The sequence below is a fragment of the Lontra canadensis genome, unplaced genomic scaffold (assembly GCF_010015895.1).
Source record: "Lontra canadensis isolate GAN:19392208 unplaced genomic scaffold, GSC_riverotter_1.0 scaffold58, whole genome shotgun sequence".
Taxonomy (NCBI): Eukaryota; Metazoa; Chordata; class Mammalia; order Carnivora; family Mustelidae; genus Lontra; species Lontra canadensis.
In genome coordinates, this window is record NW_022631052.1 from 7686778 (window position 1) to 7708922 (window position 22145).

General features: G+C 53.1%; 1 protein-coding gene across 4 annotated transcripts in view; it reads right to left on the reverse strand.

The window, feature by feature from the left end:
• CUX2 (cut like homeobox 2) overlaps positions 1–22145 on the reverse strand; it is a 254098-nt gene that overhangs the window by 9422 nt on the left and 222531 nt on the right. For 3 of the 4 annotated variants that reach the window (XM_032876295.1, XM_032876294.1, XM_032876291.1), the window contains 10 exons: positions 18791–18895; positions 15530–15721; positions 15369–15427; positions 14832–14880; positions 14642–14762; positions 12865–13539; positions 11927–12028; positions 7833–8620; positions 6913–7072; positions 305–574 (listed from right to left, as the gene is read on the reverse strand). In XM_032876295.1, the coding sequence (XP_032732186.1) occupies positions 305–574; positions 6913–7072; positions 7833–8620; positions 11927–12028; positions 12865–13539; positions 14642–14762; positions 14832–14880; positions 15369–15427; positions 15530–15721; positions 18791–18895 (2521 nt within the window). The remainder of the gene's footprint in view (positions 1–304; positions 575–6912; positions 7073–7832; positions 8621–11926; positions 12029–12864; positions 13540–14641; positions 14763–14831; positions 14881–15368; positions 15428–15529; positions 15722–18790; positions 18896–22145) is intronic. The other variant, XM_032876293.1, reaches the window with a different exon arrangement.

A 22145-nucleotide genomic window follows, 5' to 3' on the forward strand; every position in this document is an offset into this window, starting at 1 on the left:
AACAGGGTTCTCCTCTGTGTCCCCTGAGGGTAAGGGGTTGGGCACTGGGTCAGGATTGTGCTAGAGTGTCACTATCACTATGGGCTGAGGATTTCAGGTCACATCAGACCTGTACTCACCCCCCTCTGTCCTACTCTAGGGTCAGAGTCAGATGCCTTCTGGAGGATCCTGGATACCCGTGGGCTGATGGGCTCCTGCAGGCTGGACCCTGGACCCCAGGATCTCATTGTGGGCACTTAGCTCAAGGCAAGTAAGAGCCAACCCGGGGAGGAGGGCAGCATACCTGATTCCCACCACCCCGTACCTAGGTTGTTGTCTGTGAGGACCTCTTTGACTCTCTTGGTAATGGAGTATGTGTCCAGCTCGGGGGACATGGCCACAATCTCCTGGATGCCCCCCGTGGTCTGGCTGCCCGAGTACATCTTCCCCCCCAGCGAGGAGCTGGAGCGTCCCTCCGGCTGCTGGTTCTCCTTGCTGCCCTCCAGTGCCAGGATCAAGGGCTCCTGGGAGCTCCTCTCCGGCTCTGTGGGGCTAGGGGGTGGCGATGGCGAGGACCTCGGTTCCGTGGGACTAGCTGTGGGCCACAGAGAGACAGAGAAGGCAGTTACTGCCATTTGGAACAGACACACAGGGTTTGGGTGTTTGTGTGCTGGAGCCAATGTGGGCAACCATCCTGGATGCAAAAACTAGATGAGAGGCTGATGAAGAGTAGGGTATTTACATGGTCTCAAAGTATCTCCCTGTAAGATACTTATTAATTACAAAGGGAAAGATAGTAACTCTCCAGCACAGCTACTTGGCAGACATCCCCTTAACCAAAGGACCAAAGGTAACATCACCAATCGAAGGACAAATCAACAGTTGGTGCCTCCTGATGCAATGGAGTGAGAAGGACACAGTGTCACCTCTGTGACAGTCCTGCTCTGAATGTGGCCTGAACCTAATCACACGGAGGCAGCCGACAAAGCCAGACTGAGACAGTCTGTAGAATAATTCAGAAATGTCAAAATTGGAAAACAAACGGAGGCAGAAGACTGTTCAAATTGGGAGACTAGAGAGACACGACTACAAGATACAAGGGTTCCTGAATCTGATCCTGGACAGGGAGAAACAAAATTATATAAAGGATGGGGTGGGAGCCTGGCCGGCTCAGTCCGTGGAGCACGTGACTCTTGATCTGGGGGTTGTGAGTTCAAGCCCTAAGTTGGGCACAGAGTTTACTTTAAAAAATGATATAAAGGTTGTTATTGGGACAACCAAAGAAACCTGAACATAGGTAGTGGGCTACATTAATGGTATCGTACCATTGTCAGCTTTCTTGTTCTCGGGAAATGCTTTGTTAAAGTATTTAGGGATAAAGGGACACGAAGTGAACTAACCTCTCCAATGGTCAGGAGCGAAAGGGCACAAACGTGGCAAAATTAGCAACTGGTGAGTCTGTGTGGGGGGTACAGGGAGTCCGTGGTCCTATTGTTTCAACTTTTCAATTAATTAGAAATTACTTCAAAAATGAAAAGTTCCAAAAAGTAAGTTGGGAACCCTTTTTATAAACCCAACTGAGAGAGATTAATGGAATAAAATATGGTGATTCCCAGAAGCAATGAAAAAGGATGTAATGAAAAGCTGTCCACAGAGTAAGAGTCGTTCTGGGGATCTAATGTGCAGTGTGGTGACTGTGGGGATCAATTCGGCATTATATACTTGACACTCGGCTATAGGAGAACTTCACTCCTCCTGACATAACAAAATGGTAATTATGTGAGGTGAAGGATGTGTTAGGTAGTCTTACTGTGGTAAATATTTGCAATATATATGCCTATTAAACCATCACATTTTATGGGTGCCTGGGTGGCTCAGTCATTAAGCGTCTGCCTTCAGCTCAGGTCATGATCCCAGAGTCCTGGGATCGAGTCCCATAACAGGCTCCCTGCTCCTCAGGAAGCCTGCTTCTCCATCTCCCACTCCCCCTGTTTGTGTTCCCTCTCTCGCTGTCTCTCTGTCAAATAAATAAATAAAATCTTAAAAAAAAACCCACAAAAAACCATCACATTGTATACTTTAAACTTATACAATGTTACTATGTCAAATGTATCTTAATAAAGCTGAAAAAAGAAAAAGATGTCCATGGTACACTGGCATATTTAAAAACTGAGTTCATAAGCTACAGTTTTCATCTGGCAAAAGCCATTTGGTAGACTCGTTGGGTGGGATGACCTTGCCAAACCCCCAACCCCTGAATCTGTTACATGGCACCACAGAGCACGTGGCACTATGTCTACAGCAGCCCTCCTCGGGGCCATCAAGAGGCCACCGCCTGAGCAGTCACCCACCCACTGGGCTTTTGGGCATGAACTGAGCCTCCCGTCTATCCCGGGAGGTAGGGGAGGGGCCTGAGCTGATGCCCTTAAAGGGGTGGGACCAAGGTGGAGGTTCAAGGAATCCCAGTGCTGGTCCACATGGCACCTTCCAGCAAATTAGAAACAGGTACCTCTTCTTCAAGACATTTGGCTGCTACCAGCCAGAAATTCACTAAGTATAAAAATGTATGATGCCTAGAAAGTGAAAAGTGTCCCACAGCCATCCTGTAGTGGCTTTGATTCTAGAAAGAATATTCGGAGCCTCTGCTCTGGATGGGTTCTTCCTTCCCTGTGGAGAGCAGGTGGATTACCGTGTTCCAGAATCTGAAACGGCTCCTTATTGACCTTTGCACGAGAAACGAGTTCTCCCTGTTCTAGAGTTTAAGGCTCTGGGCTCTCTTGGAGGGACCAACCACACAGACCTGGAGCTACTCTCACAGCCCCATTCACCCACCCACCACCGCCCGCCCCAAACCTCCTAGGCTCTTCTATGCCCCTATGACTTTGCCATCCTGAAGGTCTTCTCCCTAGCCTTGACCTCCTATGCATCCTTCAAAACCCAGTCCCCAACACCCCTTCTCCGAGGTACACCTTGACTACACTGTTACACTTCGCTGAAATTTCCTTCTTGTGCCAGATCTCACCCCTACCTGATGACAGCGATGATGATAATAATTAGTAAAACTTCTTTTTATTGGGTACTTATCACATGCCCTGCATAATGCTATGTGATCTCAAGTGACCTTCATAGCATCTCTAGGAGGTAGCTACCATGTCACCCCATTTTGTAGAGGAGGAAACTGAGGATCAGGGCTGTTAGGCAATGTGTCCAAGGTCACACAGGGACTAGTGGCAAGCTGAGATCTGCTTATATCTGACACTGTCTTCTCATCCACTATAAGTCCCTGGCAGGCTGGGAACACACATTAGTCATGGGTGAGTTTTAGAGGGTGGGGAGGAAGGAGGCACTGGGCAGGTCCGCTGAGTGAATAAATAAAATAAGTAAGTTTTGAAACAGGACCCCTGTGTACCCTCACAGGGTGCAAGGTGAACCCTCAAAGTTCTGAGCAGTGGCATCACAGCCCCATGGAGCTGGCAGCCCACACTGGGCATCATGAAGACACTGCTGTTCCCCGGCTCCGAATCAGACTGATTCTGGTCATCCAGGTGGCCTCTGTGTGATGCTGGAGATGATGTGTTCCCCCCCCCCCCCCCCGCCAACTGTCACCAGCAGAGATACAGAGCTGGTGGGGAAGGGCCAGCCTGGGAAAGCAAGAGGCTGTTTCAAGAGTCCATCCATCACGGGTATAGGAGAGGAGCTGGGCTCAGCTGGAGGAGAATCGGGGGTCTCCAAAGGCATCTGCCTCTTGGAACACCTGCACCCCCTCCTAAAGGGCCAGATTTCCAACTAGAGGGGGAGCGGGATGAGGCGATGGAGGGAGACCCCGATTATAAGCCCGAAATCAGCCAGCCTCCAGGCAGAACGTCAGCCTTTTCTGACTACTCAGATTCCGAGGACCACTTCTAATAAAATTATTGAAAGATTCAGAAATCAACTCTATCAGGAGGAACACACTAATCATAAGGGGCCAGGGGTTGAACATGAACAGTCAGGCGGGCTGGGGCCTGAGCAAGGGTGTTGGACAGGGATGTTGGCGGGGCACAGCTGGGAGAGCAGGGTAATACCTGTTTGCCCAGGACTGTGCTGGTTGTAGTATAGAAAGTCCCGTGTCCTGGGCAAACAGGACAGTGGTCATGATGGAGAGAGACAGTGAGGGAGAGATGGAAGGAGAGAGATGGAGTGACAGGGGGACATGGGGTAGGGACAGGCACAGAGTGGTAGAGAGGGACAGGGAAAGAAGGGGCTGGGGTGGAGAGAGACTGGGACAAAGAGACACATGAGAAAGGCAGTGAGAAAGACAAGGGAGGGGGAGAGAAACAACAATGATGGTGGGAGAGACTCAGGTGGGCGGGGGTCGGGGAGTCAGAGACTGCTCTGGGGGAGCTAGAGAATTCTGAGAAGAAGCCTCAGACACAAATGGCCGTAGTGCCCATGTTGACCACTGTGGGCAGTGCTAAGAACCCAACACTGAACCAGGCTCTGCTGGCGGGCAGCTGGTGTTGGGGAGGCCAGACTTTGGAAGCCTCCCCTGGCATCAGGCTCACCCCCAACTCCCTGGGCCATGGATGGTCCATACCCAACCCCATGGCCAGACTATGCGGGACCTTGTGGGCAATGGATCCTCTCCTTCCTCTAGGCTGTGGACAGCTGGTGGCTGTGGGGGCCTTGGCTGGATCAGCCACCCCCCACCGAGCCAGCAGCCACTGCTCACATCTCTGCCTCCACGAACATGGGCCCTGGCTTCCTGGTCTCTGGGGGAGGGGGGAGGGGACAAGGTGTCCATGCTCACCGGACCTCACTCCTTTCCTAATCTGTGAAGGATCCTTTTTCCTAGCCTTTGCTTGTGCTGTTTCTTCCACCAGGAACACCACTCTTGACTATCTTAGCCTAACCCTATCCTTACACAACAAAGATGTTTTGAAAAACCCAAACAATCTGACACTGGGCAAATGCAAACCAGAACTGCAACGAGATGCCCACTCATACCCACAGGGACAGATTCAGTCAAACACGGAGAACGGCAGGTGCTGGCGAGGATGGAAAGAAATAGGACCCCCCCCCCCACTGCTGCCTGGAGTGTAAAATGGTGCGTTTGTGGTCACTATGGGGCACAGTTTGGAAGGTCCTCAGTAAGTTCCAGAATTATCACCCGACCTAGCAATTCCGCTCTGAGGTATGTATCCAAAGGAATCAAAAACAGGTATTCAAAACAGGTACGTGAAGTTCACAGCAGCATTAGTCACAGTAGCCAAAAGGCGGCCTAGCCACACATGGACATATCATTCGGCCACAAACAGGAAGTACTGAGACAGGTTACAACAGGGATGAGCTTGGAGAACATGATGTTCGGTGAAAGAAGCCAGACACAAAAGGCCCCATAGCGTACGATTCCATTGACCTGAACGGCCAGCAAAGGCAAATCCACACTGACAGGAAGCAGGCTGGTGGTTCCCGAGCCTGGGGGAGGGCTGGGTGGGCACGACTGATTAATGCACACAGGGTTCCTTTTGGGGGGCTAAGAATGTCCAGGGGTGCTGGAGAGCTGGGGGTTGCACAAAGTTTTGAATGCACTACATGCCACTGAATTGTACACTTTTGAGGCGGTTCAAATGGTAAATTTTACGTGATGTGAGTTTTACAACAATGAACAGATTAATTACAATACAACACAACATGACACAGGGATGAGAACTCTTTCACAGCTATGGGCTCTGGGGTAGGCGCTCCTAGGGACCCTAGTGGCTGAAAGCCTTGCATTCTGATCCTGGCTCTGCCACTAACTGGCCAGTGACCTTGGGCACATCCTTGTACTACTCAGACCATCCGTTTCTTCTTCTGGAAGGTGGGAATGACAAATAATTCTTCCAGTGAAGACTGATGTGAGGATTAAAGAAGCTACTGCAAGTGCCCAGCCTTGGGTGTGACCAACGGCAGCTGTCATTAGAACGGCAGCATCAGTCTCACAACTGCCTCATGGAGCAGGGTTTTTCAATCAAAAATTATAAATATAAAATATTTCAAAGTACAGAAATATGCTGAAAAGAAAACATCAATCCCCCTTCCCTTCCCCGGGTCCATGCCCTTAATAGATGTTAATACGCCCTTATTTGCTTCAAATCTCCCTGTTTCTTTTAAAGACAAAAAGCCACCGAGACAGCTAGAGCCCTCTCCTCCCCCATGGAACCCCTCTTCCCATGCTGGAGAGTGGTGGCTCTTTTTGACTTTTTTTTTCCCCCCAGTAAGCTCTATGCCCAACATGGGGCTTGAACTCATGACCCTGAGATCAAGAGTCACATGCTCTACCGATGGAAGCAGTCAGGTGTCCCTCTTTTTGACATTTTAATGCACAGGCTTGTAGCCAATGCGGCAACAGTGTGCTGTCTTGTCTTCTGGCCATGAACTTCTGCTATAAACACCATCACCTGGGATGCTTTGTTGTCTGTTGATCCCTGCACTTCATCCGGACTCCAACTGACCTGCCCACTGGGCGCTGCAAGGGAGGGAGCGAGGGCTTCCTAGAGTCCCTCCCCAGACTCCATGCTGCCATCTCTGCTCTGTGACGTTGGGCAACTCTCCGAGCCTCAGTTTCCTCACCCGGGCAATGTTCAGACCTCACCCTGCCTGTGCATCACTAATGGACGGGTAACAGCCCAAATCTCTGTGCTAAGGCTTCTGAGGCTGCGTGTTGCCTCGCTGGGAAAAAGAGATCAATCAGTGATTCTGGTCAGGGGATGGGAGGGCGTGGCCCCAGCTCCACACGCTAAGTATTCCCTCCACTTGCTCTAGGCATAGAGTCTAAACCACCAACAGAGGGCATTCCTCTGGTTGGAGGAAGGATAGCCCTGCTGTCTTCCAGAGAGAAGTAATGGCTGCTGGGAATGGCAGTTCTGGGGGGCAGGCAGCATCCTGCGAGAGGGCCCCGACCACACTCACCCTGGGAGGCGCTGGGCTGCTGGCTGACGGCCTGGCCGAGCTGGTCCGAGAGCCACAGCTGCATGCGGATGAAGGGCTCTCGCCCCTTCTGCGTCAGCTTGCTCCAGGGCTTCGGCCGGGACAGCATGTCGCTCACGCTGCCCTGGGACAGGCCCAGCACCTGGGGATGGGTGGGGCAGGAAGGGTAGGGAGGCAGGCTCCTGGGCCATCCCCGGGCCTCCCCTCCCTCCCTCCCTCTGTAGAGACCACTGTTCACTCTGATTCTCTGGGAGACCAGGGCTGCCTTGATTGTTCTTTATCTCCCAGGTGCCTGCCGTGTGGCTGGGCCACGCCCCCCATCGACAGTGCCCTTCCAGATGATCCCTGCATGTAAGAATCCTTCCTGACTTTAAGAGCCCTCAAACGCCTCCTCCTCCAGGGAATCCTCCTGTGCTTCCACTTAGGTCACTCCTATCTCTCAGCTCACCTGACCCTTTCCCTGCTCCTCTACTGTAGGCAGAGGTGCTGTTAAAAACTACTTAACCACTGGCACTGCAGGGCACCCTTTGCTGGGCTGAGCCTTAACCCTTTAGTGGGCAGATCATTGGGAGGGATGGAGGGTTCTGGAGGATGGGAGATAAGTAGCTATTCCTAACCAGACAGAAACATTTCACTGTTTGAACAACCACAGGACTGAATGTCAGTCCTGCCTATGGCTCTCTTCCCACAGGACCCAGAGACAGGTGGATGCAGGAAAAACGGTCTGGGTCAGGCAGACCTGGGTTCGAATCCTGCTTTTGCCTTGCTCCTGTTCATACACACAACCTCTCTTTCCAAACCACAAGCGCTGGGGGCTGGGTCCTCAGGTGGTCCTCCCTCCCCAGGTCCCATGGGCCCCATGGCCCCCTGAGCTCCTTGGAGGTGGGCCCCACTGTCTTCACCTTCTCCCCAAAGATCCTCTGGCAGATTCCGTTCTTGGCTAGCTTCTCCTTGACCTGGCGTGTCAGCTCCAGGGTGTCCACCTCCCGGTACATGTAAAGCTCGTACTGCTCGGGGGTCAGGGGCGGCACGGTGGGCTTCAGCGTGCGGGGCACGTACGCGGGGTAGTAGGCCAGCCGCCCACCGCTGCCTGCCTCGGGGACGCCCCCTTCAGACTTCAGCTCGCCCACCCTGGGGGGCTCCTCCTCGCCCCCCGCTGACTCGTCCTCAGGGGCTGTGGGGGCCTCATCCCCACGGGGCCAGGCCCTCCCGTTGGGCTGTCCAGAATAGCTGGAGGAGGAGGAGGACAGGGAGGGCGAGACGGAGGCATAGGGGCGGCTGAGCAGGCCACGGTCCGAGGCCCAGTGGTGGTCAAAGTAGCCGGCGTCTCCGATCTCCGACTTGACCTTCCGGATGATGCTCTGGACGAAGGCCGCGGGGGACAGGACCGTGAGGGACGTCTGTGTGGCACTACTGCTGGTTCCCCCGCCACCGCCGCCACTGCTGTCCTCCTGCTTGACGTAGGTCGGGGCCCCATTCTGGCTCACAGCAGCCAGTGAGGGCCGCTCTGGGGGCGAGGGAGGGACCGAACGGCCCCGGGGCCCGGCCTCCATCTCCAGCAGTGCCTGCTGTTGTGCCTGCATCTCGCGGCGTGCTTGCTCCAGAATGTTCTTGATGGCATCTTCTGACGTGCTGGCAGGGGCTGTGCCGTTGGTGATGCTGAGTGGGGCTGTCGCGTTCTTGGGCTCACCTGTCGGGAGGATGACACAGGGTGGCCAGAGGCCCACGGTCAGGGCATGGCTTGACGGGCAAAGGTGTTCACAGCATCAGTCAAAGCATGCTTTGGAGATACTGTGAAGATACTGCAGCAAAGTGGTTAAATGAAGTTAATCTCTCTGCCAAAGGCAATCACACGGAATAGCCTCACGTATTGCCTTCTGCTCTGCTTTCTAATCTCACACACGTGGGGGAGATCATGCTTGATGTGGGATCGCAGCCTGGCGCATCCCCACTTAGTATCAACACGAGCATGTTTTCTCATGACTCAAAGTTCTACCTCTTACGGCTGCCTCTGCCACTTGAAGAGATATTCTCTGCTGTGTTTACCTGATCCCCCACTGCGGGACACTCATGCTGTTTCTATTTGGTCACTGATGTGAACCCCGATAAAGGAACAGCTTGTATATAAATCTCTGCCCCCATCCTGGGTAGTTTTTCTTCAATTCCGAGAGTGGAGCTTTTGAGTTAGCAGTCAGCATGCGCTTGTCCTCCCTGGGGGTCTGCTCCGTGCTCTCTTCGTAGCATCCACTCTTGTCAGCGGTGTGGAGCAATCACCTGGACATTTCTGTCTCTTGCTACCTCTTCAGAGACCCTGAATGGAACCCCCCCTGGCTGGCCCACTCTGCTGTGATGTTGCCCGATATTTTTGTCTTATTATTAGTAGTTTTTAGAGACAGGGACTGTGCATGGGCAGGGAGGGGCAGGGGGAGAGAGAATCTTAAGCAGGCTCCATCTCACTACCTTGAGATCATGAGCTGAGCCCCAAATCAAGAGCCGGACACTTAACCAATTGAGCTACCCAGGCGCCCCCTAATGTTGCCTTTTTGATTTCTCTGCTGTCTTCTTTCTGACACCCCCCACCCCCACCTGTGGGAGCGTACTGTACAGGGAGTCAGGAGACCTGGGTTCTCCCTTGGTCTCTGTGCAACTGCGAGCATGTCTCCCCCTCTCTGCTCTCAGCTGTCCTGTTTATTTAGTGGGAGAGTTTGATGAATCTGTTTCTCATGGTTCTTTACACTCCAGTACTATGTCTTGTCTGCAGCTGTACCTCATGTCCAGTATGCAGGAGATGCTTAGCCAATGTTTATGGAATGACTGCCTCTCCTGCACAGGAGCTCAATAAAGAAATCAGCTGTACACAGCAGGGCCTCAGAGGATTATTTGGGTGGGGCAGTGTAGGGTCCTGGGGCGAGATCCTCTGTCCCTCCCAGGGACCTGGCAGGAGAACGGGCCCTTGCTGAACACTTGGCTCCCAGCCACATTCAGACGCTGGGGAATCGGGACAGTTTGCTCCAATTTGCCACCAAGGGGCAGCAGACACCACAAAGTGGGAACGTGAAAGCCAGCATCAGGTTCAAAGTCAGCAGCAGTGCTGGGAGCAGGAGGGAGGCCACTCCGCCCCTTGCGGCAAAAAGCCCTCTGACAGATGGGTAGGGGGGACAGACGTATCAGCAGAAGTATTTGTAACTTGAACAAATGTAACAACAGATAGAAAAATGTAACATTACCTGTAATGATAGCTACATTTTCAGGGGGACCTTCTACATGCCAGGCCCCCAGGCTGAGTGCTTGTCAGGACTGATTTCATTTGACCTTATACAGCCTTAAGAAAGGAGTACTGATATTGTGCCCATTTTAAATATGAGAAAATTGAGGCACAGAGAGGCTAAGAAACTTGCCCAAGGTCACACGGCTAATAAACAGAAGAGGCAAAATTTGCAGCCTGGCCACTCTGGCTGCATTGCATCAAGCAATGTAGGTGATTACGGGGAATCCAAGGAGGGTCAGTATCCAATCCATCTGGATGGGGGTGGGTGGTTTCCTAGACGAGGCGACTTTGAGTTGAACTGTTGAGAATGAGCAGGAGTTGGCCAGGGGTGAGGATTGCATTAGGGGCACAGGGAACAGCAGGAGAGTGGACGTGGCTATAAGCAGTTTGTTCGAGAGGTATAGGTAGTCAGGAGAAGTCAAGACCTTAGGGTCTGGGGCTTTGTTGAGGAGTTGGCATTTTTATCTTAGGGGAATGGGGAGCTGTGGAAGGGGAGTAGTGACATGCCCATTTGTCTGCTCTAGAAAGATCCCTCTGGCCTCTGTGGAGAATGGGCTACACCGGGACCTAGAATATCATTGGTAAGACCAGTGAAGAGGCTAGTGAGACAGTTCCAGCAAGTGAAGATGATGGTAGTCTAGGAGAGCTGCTCACGCCACCTGGGTGCCAGGCACCATCTGTGACAGGTTCCCAGCCTTGAGCTGGTGGGTATGGGGAGTGAGTGAGGGGTAAGGGAAGACAGTAAGTTCCATCTCAGATACGCTGAGTCTGAGATGCCATTGGAGGACCCTGGTGGATATGTCCAGCTAGCAGTTGGTGTAGGGCTCTGGAACTCTCGAGAGGTGTGGCCTGGAGAGGGGGTGTTTTGGGTGTTGGTGGAACTTCTAGGAATGGACTAACTCATCTAGGAAGGGTAGGAAAGTCAGAGGGCCTGGTGGGGGGAGTCCTGGGGGATCCTGTGTTTGAGGGGCTGCTGGAGAAAGTACACTCTGTTTGGCTGAATAATGGGGTCCCAATGGTATCCCTATCCCTGGGCCCAGACTATGCTACTTCACATGACAAAGAGGATTCTGCAGATGGGATCAAGTTAAGGATCTTGAGATGGGAGACGATCCTGGGCTACATGGGCCGGCCACACATCATCACAGGGGTGCTTGTGAGAGGGAAACAGGAAGATCAGAGGCAGAGCGGAAATTGCTATGCTGCTGGCCTTGAGGATGCAGGAGGGGCCACAGGGGAAGGGCTGTGGGCGCCTCTAGAAGCTGGAAAAGGTAAGGAAATGGATTCTCCCCTGGAGCCTCCAGAAGGAACGCGGCCCTGTTGCCCCGTGAGGCTGACTGCGGACCTGTGACTTTTGACAGAGTTCCTGTGTGATTACGGATCACCGAGTCTCTTCAAAGTCGAAGCCCCCGGGACAATCCAGAGCGGGGTGGTGGCAGTAGCTGGGCTGTCCCATACAGCTGCCACTCGTCACTGTGCCGAAAACTGAAGCTGTAATTTTAGTTAATTTCCAGTAATTTGAGTGGAAATAGTCACACGTGGCTAGTGGCTCCCACACTAACAGGGACCCAGTGCCTTCCAGGCCTCACATGGCTGCAGGCTGGTTGGCGAAGAGGTTCTGACCTGCTTGGAATCCCGGCTGTTGTGGATGAAGGCGGGCAAGGGTTCAGCTCCTGCTCAGGGCAGGTCCTGGAGGCCTCAGGCCCCGCCTGGGGCAGTGACACTCACCCCCCTTCTGGGACTCGATCTCCTTCTTGGCCTGTTCCAGGATGCTCTTGATGGCGTCATCCGAGCCTGTCTCTGGTGTGCGGATTCTTGGGGTGATACTGCCTGGGGGAGGCAAGGGGGCATCTGTCGTGGGGACCTGCCTGCTGTGGGTCAGTCCCTTGAGCTGGGCAGGGTGAAGGGTGGGTCCCTTCCTCCCTCAGGGGCTCCAGGGCCAGGGCTGGGAAAGGGAGGGCCAGACCTCGAGTGTGTGTGGCAAGACCGCCACTTAGCCAGTCTGTGTGACAGGCTGGATCTACAAATGATTTTGGCTTGAACTAATAATAATAATACCAATCATAATGGTGACAACAACGATGGCCACCACAGCTAACAGTCCTCAAGCAGGTACTAGGTTTTGCGGGCGTGCTGAATGATTTCTACTCATTTAACCCTCAGAGGTGCCTGAAAGATGGGGATGGATGGGGAAACTGAGGCACAGAAACTAAAGTCAGCCGTCCCAGGTCACCTAGTGCGTGAATGGCAGAGCTGGAACTCAAACTCAGGTGTGTTTGGGAGGTCAAACCTTGGGCCATTCACATAGGATACCCTAAAAGTCAAGTCTCGCAAGATTGGTAGGAACCCGGGCCATTTCACGGATGGGTGAGCTGAGGCTTGGAGGTCCTCAGGAAGTTCCTACCTGCCAGGGCAGCCCCTGGCCCAGCCTTCTCCCACCATGATCAGCCTGAGTTGTCCCACTAGGGCCAAGTTGGGAGCAAGGGGTAGCCACAGGCCCCAGGAAGAAGGGAGAGGGGATATATTTCCTTGTTCTATAGAAGGCGAAACTGAGGCACAGAGCGGTAAAGTCACTTGCCCCGGTGACACAGCTGAGAGGTGGCAGAGTCCGGCTCTGAGCCCGGAGCCTGTGCCCTCTGCCCCTGTGCCCTGGGACAGGCCCTCACCTCGCTGCCGCACCTGGATGGTCCTCAGAGCCAGCACGTTCTGCTCATCTGACAGGAACTGCTTCATCTTGATGAAGGGCTCCTTGCCCTTCACCGTGAGCTTGCGCCAGGGCTTGGGCCGGGCCAGGATCTCGCTGACCGAGCCCTGTGACAGCCCCAGCACATAGTGGCCGAACACTCGCTGCCCGATGTTGTGTTTGAGCAGCTGCTCCTTCACCTGGAATGCGATCTCCGCCGTGTCCAGCTGCTCCTCCTCGGCTCCGGCCCCTGCCCCGGCTGCGCTGCTCCCACCCCCGTCCACTGGCTCGGGGGCCCCAGGCGGCTCGGGGCCAGGAGCAGGGGTGGCAGGAGCCGTGGGGGGCTTGGTGCCGTAGAAGGCCGGGGGGAACACCAGCAGGCCGCCTGCCTCCCCCTTAAAGGTGGCCGGGGGCATCATGTGCTTGGACAGCAGTGCGTCCCCTGCTAGTCTGTCCCCAGAGGCCAAGCTGGGGAAGGGGGACAGTGAGAAAGTCCTTGGGCCATCAGGGCCCAGGCCAGGACCCAGCAGGGGCTGCCCAGGGCTGGGGGATAGGGGGTCTTCGGGCCCTGGTGGTGGCGGGAGCTGCGGAGGGGATGGGTAGGACTGCTCCGTGCCCAGAGAGTCCTTGATGGAATCGTCCTCCGAAGGGTCCTCTTCTATAATGTCGAGAGAGACAGACAGATGGAGGAAGAAAGGAGAGATAGAGAGAGAGACAGGGAGAGAAATATTGAGAGTGACAGAGAGTGAGAAAGATACCAGAGAAATGGACACAGGGAGACAGAGAGGCAGAGAGAAACAAGAAACCAGGCATACACCAGGCAAACAAGAAACCAGGGAGACACAGACAGAGGCAGAGACAGAATGAGAGGCAGAAAGAGACAGAGGGACAAAGAGACAGAAAGTGGGAGGTAGAGAGACACATACATGAGAGAGCAATTCAGGGAGAGGAGAGGGGAGGAGAGGGCAGGTGGGGAAGGGGAGAGAAGTGCTTTGGGCGTCCAGCAGTACCAAGAGCTCATTTTCTGACCCTCAAATCCCCATCTGTGCAGGCCTGGCCCACACGCCAGTCCTGGGGACCCTTCCCTCCTACATTAACATGCACTGAGCACTTGTTCCGGGCCAGCCCCTGGCCCCTGGGTGGTGCGCTGGGACCAATGCCCACCGAGGCAGGATGCGCACTCCTGGCCCACCTTGCAGCCCTCCTCTTCCTACACGTCCTATGTGCTTGCATTACCCAGATGAATAGCACCCACGGAGTAGATCTGTTATTGCCCCCATTTCACAGATGAGGAAACAGAGGCAGCACAGAGAGTCTTGGCCGGGGCCACAGAGCTGTAAGGTCATGGAGCCACTATGTGGGGAGAAGGCCTGAGCAGCGAAGGTGATTTGGGGAGAGAGCAATGTCTTCGGGGGTTACAATGGGAATGCCCTCCTCGTGCCCTGTGACCTCTTCCCGCTGCTCATCGAGACTCGGGGATGAATGGAGCCTTTTGTGGAGGGTTCTTGGGAGGGCCTGAGTGAGCTGTGTGGGGTAGGTGTGTGTGGACACTCGGGGTGGGGGGCGCTGCCAGCTGGCTTCACCTAGGGGAACCCCCAGCGCAGCACCACCACACAGCCGCCCATTCAATGTTCACCCCTTTCCTCCTCCCTCTCCTGCCCACACAGGAAGCAGTGGTGTGTGGGCCCAGAGAAGGCCAGAGGCCCACGGGCAGCCCCTATCATAGTCCCTCGGCCCCAAGAACATCCCGTCTCCCCTACCAGGGCTGGCCAGAAGACCGGGCTTTTCCAGAAGGAATTTCTGCGTGGGGAAGAAGGCCTCCTTTGCCATGAGCAATGAGTCTTCGGGCTTGGCCATGCCCTGAGGAGACAAGAGGCCGGGCTGAGAGGGCACGGGTGGCAGAAGGCCCGAGGGCAGCCTGCACTGTGGGGACAGTGGCGGAAAGCTCACCTGGGGGAGGCTGCAGGAGCTGGAGGCCAGCTTCATGGCTTTCAGGATGCTGCCAGAGAAAGCGCAGAGTCTGAGACCAGTCAGGTTCGTGGCGCTTGAGGGGGAGGTCTGAGAGATACTTCCTCTGGCTCCTCTTCCCTGACTGAGAACAACGGCCCCACCCCGGGGGCCCCACGGAACACTGCCCCTGGGTCAACCACAGGCTCAGGTAGCAGGCTGTGAGCCGGCTCCCGTGATAGCTGGAGGGGTGCTGCCTTAACCAACCCCTGAGGGCGGGTCTGAGCTCATCCAGTGCAAGTACCATCCTGCCAGTTCCCACACGGGCCATGAGCCACCTCGCAAGTTCTCGGATAGGTGGCTCTGGAGGGCAAAGAACCAAGTGTGGTTCAGTTCTGAGACCCAGGCTGCCCTGGGGGAGGGACAGGGGCATCACCAAGTGGGGTGTGGTGGGAGGAAGGAAGATCATGAACTAGGTCCAGGGCCCCTCCTCACCCAGGAAGAGGGCTGGGGGTGGTGGGGCCCCACTCCCCATGGTACCTCAGCTCTGTTTTAATTTCTTCATAGTCAGACTGTGCCTGGAGCTTCTCTTCCAGCTTCTAGAGGAGAAAGCAAAGATGGATTCAGGCTGGCCCACGTCCTTCTGCCTGGGGGACGCCCCGCCCGTCTCCTGTCTGCACACCTCCTCTCCCAAGACCTACTTCTATGGCCTCGGACTTAGCCGTGAGCTGCCGCTCCAGGTCCGCGATCTGGTTGGCCGAGGTCTCCTCCAGTTCCTGCAGAGAGTTCTGGAGGTGCTGCACGTCCTTCAGCAGCCGCAGGATCTCCCGATCCTTGGAGGCCAGCGCGGCTTCAAGCCGGGGGCCCGAGCACAGCGCGAAGTTCACCTTATCCTGCAGAAAAAGTGGGGCTTTGAGGGGCTAAGAGGTGTGGGGCAGGGGGCCGGAGGGCTGACCGAATCCCAGACAAAAGGGGAAATCCATCCCTGGCATCCTCCCCCACCCCTGGTGCTATGCTCCCTGGAGTGACTCAGCCCCTCCTTCCAGGCTCTGGCTTTCCTCCTCCTGTCTCTGAGCCTTTGCTCAGGCCAGTTCTACCAGCCCGGACGCCTTCCCTCTAGTATTCAAACTGGGGCGCGGAGGGGAGAGTGGGTAGGGAAGATTTTCTGGAGGCAGATGTGTCTAAACTGTGAAGAAGTTCAAGAACAAGTTAGTGACTTGGAAAACTGCTTGGCAGCGTCTGCTAAGGGTGGATATGTGCACTTCTGCCTGGTGCATATGTGGGGGGGGAAGCAGGAACAACGCACAAGGCACACATGTGAACACCAAGCTAACGGTCGTAGCAGCCCTCTCTGTCATAGCCCCAAGCCGGAAACCCTCCTCTGGCCACCAGATGCCCTCCAGTGAGAGAAGGGAGGATCGGGTTGTGGCACACCCACACCATGGAGAACGCTACAGCTCTGAAAACGGATAGTCCACGACTACTAACACAGCATGGACCAGGCTCTCAGAATATGAAGGGAAAGGAGCCAGACCGCAAAGCGTGTGTGCGGGATCTGACTCTGACCAGATACAAAAGCAGGCAAAACCCAACTGTATGGTTAAGAGTCAGGAGAGTGTCTCCCTTGGGGAGTAGGTCCCGGATGGGGACCCGAGGGGGGCATTCTGAGGGCTGGGGACATTCTACCTGCTGATCTGGACGCTGGTTATGGCATCTCTGAAAAATTCAACATGCTGTACACTTAGGATATGCACATGTGTCCTTATACATATTATATTTCAATAAAACCTCTGTTATGAAAGGACAAAAAAAAGGGAAGTAGTCTGGTGAGGAAAGGGTGGGGATTGGGTGTTCCCAGCTGAGAGAACATCAAGATCAAGGTTTAGGTTTCTAAATTAGGCACAGGTCCTATCCCAGGGAGGCATTTCCACTCATTCCAGGCAGACCCCTCAGGATTAGACCTGAGACCCCCACAGCCATAGGCCATGTGAGCGGTGGTTCCTTTCTCTTCCTAATTTGCCCCTAGCCCCAAGCCCCACGGCTTCTCCAGGTTTTAGGAAATGGTCCCTTTGTCCTGGATGAATAAGAAGTTTATGTTTGAGAGGACCTGAAGTCAAGCTTGTTCTAAGCAGTTGCAAATGAATCTAAAAAGGCTTACAAAAAACAAAACGGAGCAGAAAACACAGCCTACCACTACCAATACCCGCTATTCTTCCAGGGAGATAAATGCCAATTAAAACAGGAAGCGGATGCCATTAACACATTAAATTAATTAGCATCGAGCGCCACTGTGATGCTCAGAAAAACTTACCCCCCAAACCAGCAAAATTCCCCGTGGCTGATTAGCACAGGCATTTACCGCGTTCCACAGGGGTTAATTAAGAACCATCGGTAAATTCCGTCTAAGGCGACCCCAGGAGCCCTCTTTCTCTTGGTCTTTCTCGTGCTCGCTTGTTGTGTTGTGCTGATATCCAGGCACACTGACGTCTACACACACTGCCTCTTGGGACACAGACACACACACAGCACACCCTGATACATGTACCTGCTGGAGTACTCGTGCTGACACGCAGATACACAGAAATATCTGGGCACCAAAGAGATGTGTGCACATGGACATGTCACCGTGACACACAGAGTCATGTGTGTGCTGAGAGATCACATGCGATGTGGGCAAAACCACCTCAGACTATAAGCCAAAAACCATTTTAGGTACTTTACATGTAATCCTCTCAACAGCCCTATAAGTAGGTCTTACTTTTCAGGTGAGGAAACTGAGGCACAGTTAGATTAAGGACACAGTTATCTGCCCAAAGGCCACAAACAGATAAACACATTCATGGTGACACACGTCAGGGGAGACACAGTCCGACACTGAAACAGGAAGACCGATACGGGCACAGTGGTCAGTGTTTCAGGGAGTCCGGTGGGGTGAAACATATGCTGGCCACTTCAGGCGTGTGCGGGGAGGCAGCAAATCACCCTGGAGCAGGCCTGTTGTCATGTAAGGAGTCGGGAATCGAATCCTTTGGTATGCACAGATCTGGAAAGAAGGTGGACCAGCTGACATAAGGAACCCAAGGCTTCCTGGGAGAGGAGCAATGGTGACTTTTTTTTTTTTTTTTTTTAAGTAGGCTCCACACCCAGTGTGGGGCTTGAACTCATGACTGTGAGATCAAGTTGCGTGCTCTACTGACAGCCAGGTGCTCCGCGATGAAGACTCTTACTTAACACAGGACAGAGGGATCGATTGGGGTGACTCTGACTGAAATCCCTCTGACCCCAGGATCCCAGGCGGCCCCAAGGTGCTCTAAGAGAAAGGTGCGCTAAGCTGGCTTAACACAGGAACCTCAGGATTGATGACTAAAGACTGGTGCTTTGTAGCATGTGGCTGTTTGGGAAAGCCTACTGGAATCACTCCGGCATGTTTTGGGACCCAACTGGCTGATAGGACTGTTTACCTCAGATCTTGGTTAAGTGGTCCTACTACGGTTTTGTAGGACTTGAGAACCAGTGGTCAATGGCGACACCTGGTGGCAGCTACCAGAACTGCACCGCTGTTCTAGAGCTCAAACTTACCCTCCCACCCAGTCTTGCCAGGCATCTGGCCATGGAAATGGTCCTCTTTGGCCTGAGTAAGTTGCTGGCATTCTTGGACAATTTGGGGTAAAGGAGAGCCTCCAAAGGAAGATGCTGGACTTCCTATTAATCACACATGGAAGCTTGAGCTTGCAAAGAGCTGTGGCTGTATTTTGACCTTCAACTGGTGAAGCAAGTCATAGTAATTATAGTTAACTATACACTGACCTTATTAAGATGCTATGCCCACTGTATCCACACACTTTCATGTGCCTAATTTCACACAGAGGTACATGACTGATCCACAAAATGTCATCCACATATTCACACTCCCCAACATGGCTTTTCCCAACCTTTCCCTCTGGCTCCTGCACCATCCTTACCCCACTGGGTCCCTGGGGGGAGCAGCAGGCCAGGCGGATAGAGCTGTTAACTGAGGCGAGTTGTTCCCGAAGACTTTCTACCTCTCGCTGGGCAGCCTCAGCTCGCTGGGGGAAGAGAATGGAGGTGAATGTGGTTAAGAGGGGAGCAGGGTCACACTGGATCCCACCCTGGCCTTCTGCCATCGCCCTGCACACCTCAGGCAGAACTGGTGTTTGTCTCCAGCTCCCATGCCACCTAGTGCCACCTAGATGGAGTGTCTGCAGAGTGTTTCCCAGCCCATGAGCTGTGGCAGGCCCCTGGGCAAGTCGCTTCCTCTCCCTGGGTCTCAGTTTTCCTCTTGTGAAATGGGGGCTATGAAATACATCTAAATTGGGATGCCAGCTTACCAAACTCGGTCTATGGTGAAACTTAACTCCTCAAAAATTTCTAAGAAAAAAGCCTTGAAGGAAGCCTCCAAATGTTCACAATGTAGCCTTGTGGCTTTTGAGAGAAATTTGTACTTTGTCATTCCCTGGTTGTGTGACCTTGGGAAGGAGAGTTCATCTGCCCAGCCTCAGTTTCCCTATTTGTAAAATGGGGATGATAAAAAGAACTACCTCATAGATTTGTTTTGCAAAGTAAGTGATCTGGTAAATTACAACTCATTAGGTATTTTAGGTATCAATAGTTGGTTAACTTAATGAAAAAAGCTGTGACTATATTTTTATCCTCAGCTGGTGACACAGGTCATAACGATTATAGTTAACTTTCATGCTGATCTTGGCAATCAAGATGCCACGCCTACCACACACATATGGAGACCCACACACATCCATGTTCACATTTTGTTAATTGATTAATTAATTAATTTTGGTTAATTAATTTTTTAAATTGATTTGTTCACTTCCTAGTATCCTGCCTTGTTCCAGAAATGGCTCAAGTAAGTTTTGTTTTGGGAAAGGCTTTGGGTGTGTGGGTATAGAGAAATACTTTGATGTTTCTGCACAGTTGGGGCTTCCCAAGCAAATCTGACTAAAACAGGATGGGGCTAAATGACAAGCCCAGAAGTCAGTTTCTCTCCGCTGGTGAGAACAGCAGATTTTCCTCTCTGAAGATATGTGTTTACATTTCAAAGCGGGAGGAGACCCCGGCCATGGACACAACCCCTGGGTTGGAAAGCTGGGTTTATAGCTACTAGAAAGTTACGAGTCTTATCTCCCCCATGGACAGAAATATTTGCATTCCACATGCTAAAAATCTAGGATCCTTGCCCTCTGTCCATCATGACTCTAGGGAGCTAGTTTTCTCCCTCTCAAAGAGCTCCCTCTCCTATATAACCACCTGGATTCACATCTGGGGGTTCCTTGTCCCCAGTAAGAAATCTGGTGCATGCAGGACAATGACTGATTGTCACCCCCAGGGGAAAGAGCTGGGGCAAACTGGCCGGGTTATTACTATGTAAATAGTAATAATAGTAAATACTATTTACTATGTAAATAGTAACGCTGATCTGCTCTGCTCCAGAATCCTCTTGTTCACATTTTGGATAATCTTAACACAGATTAAAGAAACCCTCATATGATGACATTTATTTTCCTCTCCATACTTTCTATAACGAGGTTTTACTTTTATACTCAGAGAAGATGAACATTAAAAAAATTGTTTCCTGTTCAAACTGCTCTAAGATCTCTTTCCTCAAGCCTATTAAATTGGCGAAGATCCAAAAGTTGGGTGACACACGGTACTAGCGAGGATGCAGGGGAACAGGCCCTCTCTTCACTGGCTGCAGGGAGGGCAAACTGGGCAGTTTGGTCACATCTGTCAGATAAAAATGCACAGATCCTCCGCCCAGTAATTCCACTTCTCAGAATTTATCCTATTTATTGGCTCATGCAGGTCTGAAATAGTGTCTGTGCCAGGGTGTTCCCTGCGGGACTGACGATGATGGTACACAGCTGGAAATACCATGGTCTTCACCAGTCGGGGACTGTTTAGACCACGGGCGGGCAAACTGCAGCCGGATGCCCGGTTTGTGTACCAGGCTTTTCTGGAACCCAGCCACATCCATTCGCTCGCATACGTCTATGCTTTCACGTACGGGAAAATGGATCGGCTGTGACAGAGACCCACAGAGCTGGGCATAGTTCCTCTGTGCCCCTTCACGGAAAGCCCCCCCAGGTTACATGGCAGTGCGGCCCTGTAGGGCAATACCAACAGCCATGAATAAATTGTTTCTATACAGACATGGAACGAGTTCTAAGATACACACGTGGAAAAAAGAAGGTTCAGGAGGGTGGGTACAGTATGTGATAGCTTTTGCTTTTAAAAGGGGTAAAAATTCATATATTCATGAGTTTGTGGACAGAGCTCTACAAGGAGACCCTAGAAACAAGAGAGACTGCCAAAGGGAGGGGAACTGGCAAGCCGAGTTGGGGAAGGAGATGGGAGTTCCCCACGTATGAACTTTTCTGTGTTTTGAACGATGTAAATGGATTATGTATTCAAAAAATTACCCTGAAAATGCTATCCCTTTCTACGTTTCCTCTGCAGGTGGGAGGGTCCTGCCCTTATGCCAGCACAGCCATGCCTCTGGGCCTTTGCTCCTGCGGTGCCTTCTGCCCGGAACGCCCTTCCTCCAGAGAACGGCTCCTGGGCTGCAAAGTGTGCTCCTCCAAAGCAATGACCCACTTGTGACCAGTGTGATCCACTTGCTGTCACGCTGCATGGCCATGACCCTGGCTGCTGGGTTTGCAGGGAGCCGGGTGTGGGTAGAGACTCCAGACCGGAGCCCATGGCCACACTTCACCTCCATTCAGGCTCTTGCCAGCTTTGCCCACAAGACGGCAACAGGTCTGAGGCCAGAAGAAGGCAGGGTGCGGGACCCCATTTACATATGTGAAAACGGGGACTCGCAGAGGCTCATAGACTTTCGAGGACCTGGGCTGGGACTAGCAGATGGGGAACCCATTGAAGTTTGGGGTCTGCCCAGTGCTTGGCTGGTGGGGCTGGGATCAAGGGAGAAGGCTGCAGGAGACCTGGTAGTGGGGAGGGAGGGAAAGAAGCAGCAGGGGTTTGTCCCCTGTCACCACCACAGGCTCTGTGGAATATGGTTCCTCACTTGGTCTGCTTGGGAGAGACCCATGTCCCAGCTAGGCCTGCACTCTAGGCTCACCAGTCACTGCTTTGCCGCCTTCCTCCTGTTGGAGAGGCCTCTAGTACAGCCACCAGGGAAGGCACCGTGTTCTCTGTAGGTGGCCTCCTGGCCTTCGCCCAGGCTGTTCCCTGGCCTGGAATGCCATCCGGGCATCCGTTTTCAATTTGTTCATCAGATCTCAGCATCACGCCCTTTCTCCATGATGCCTTCTCTGACCCTTG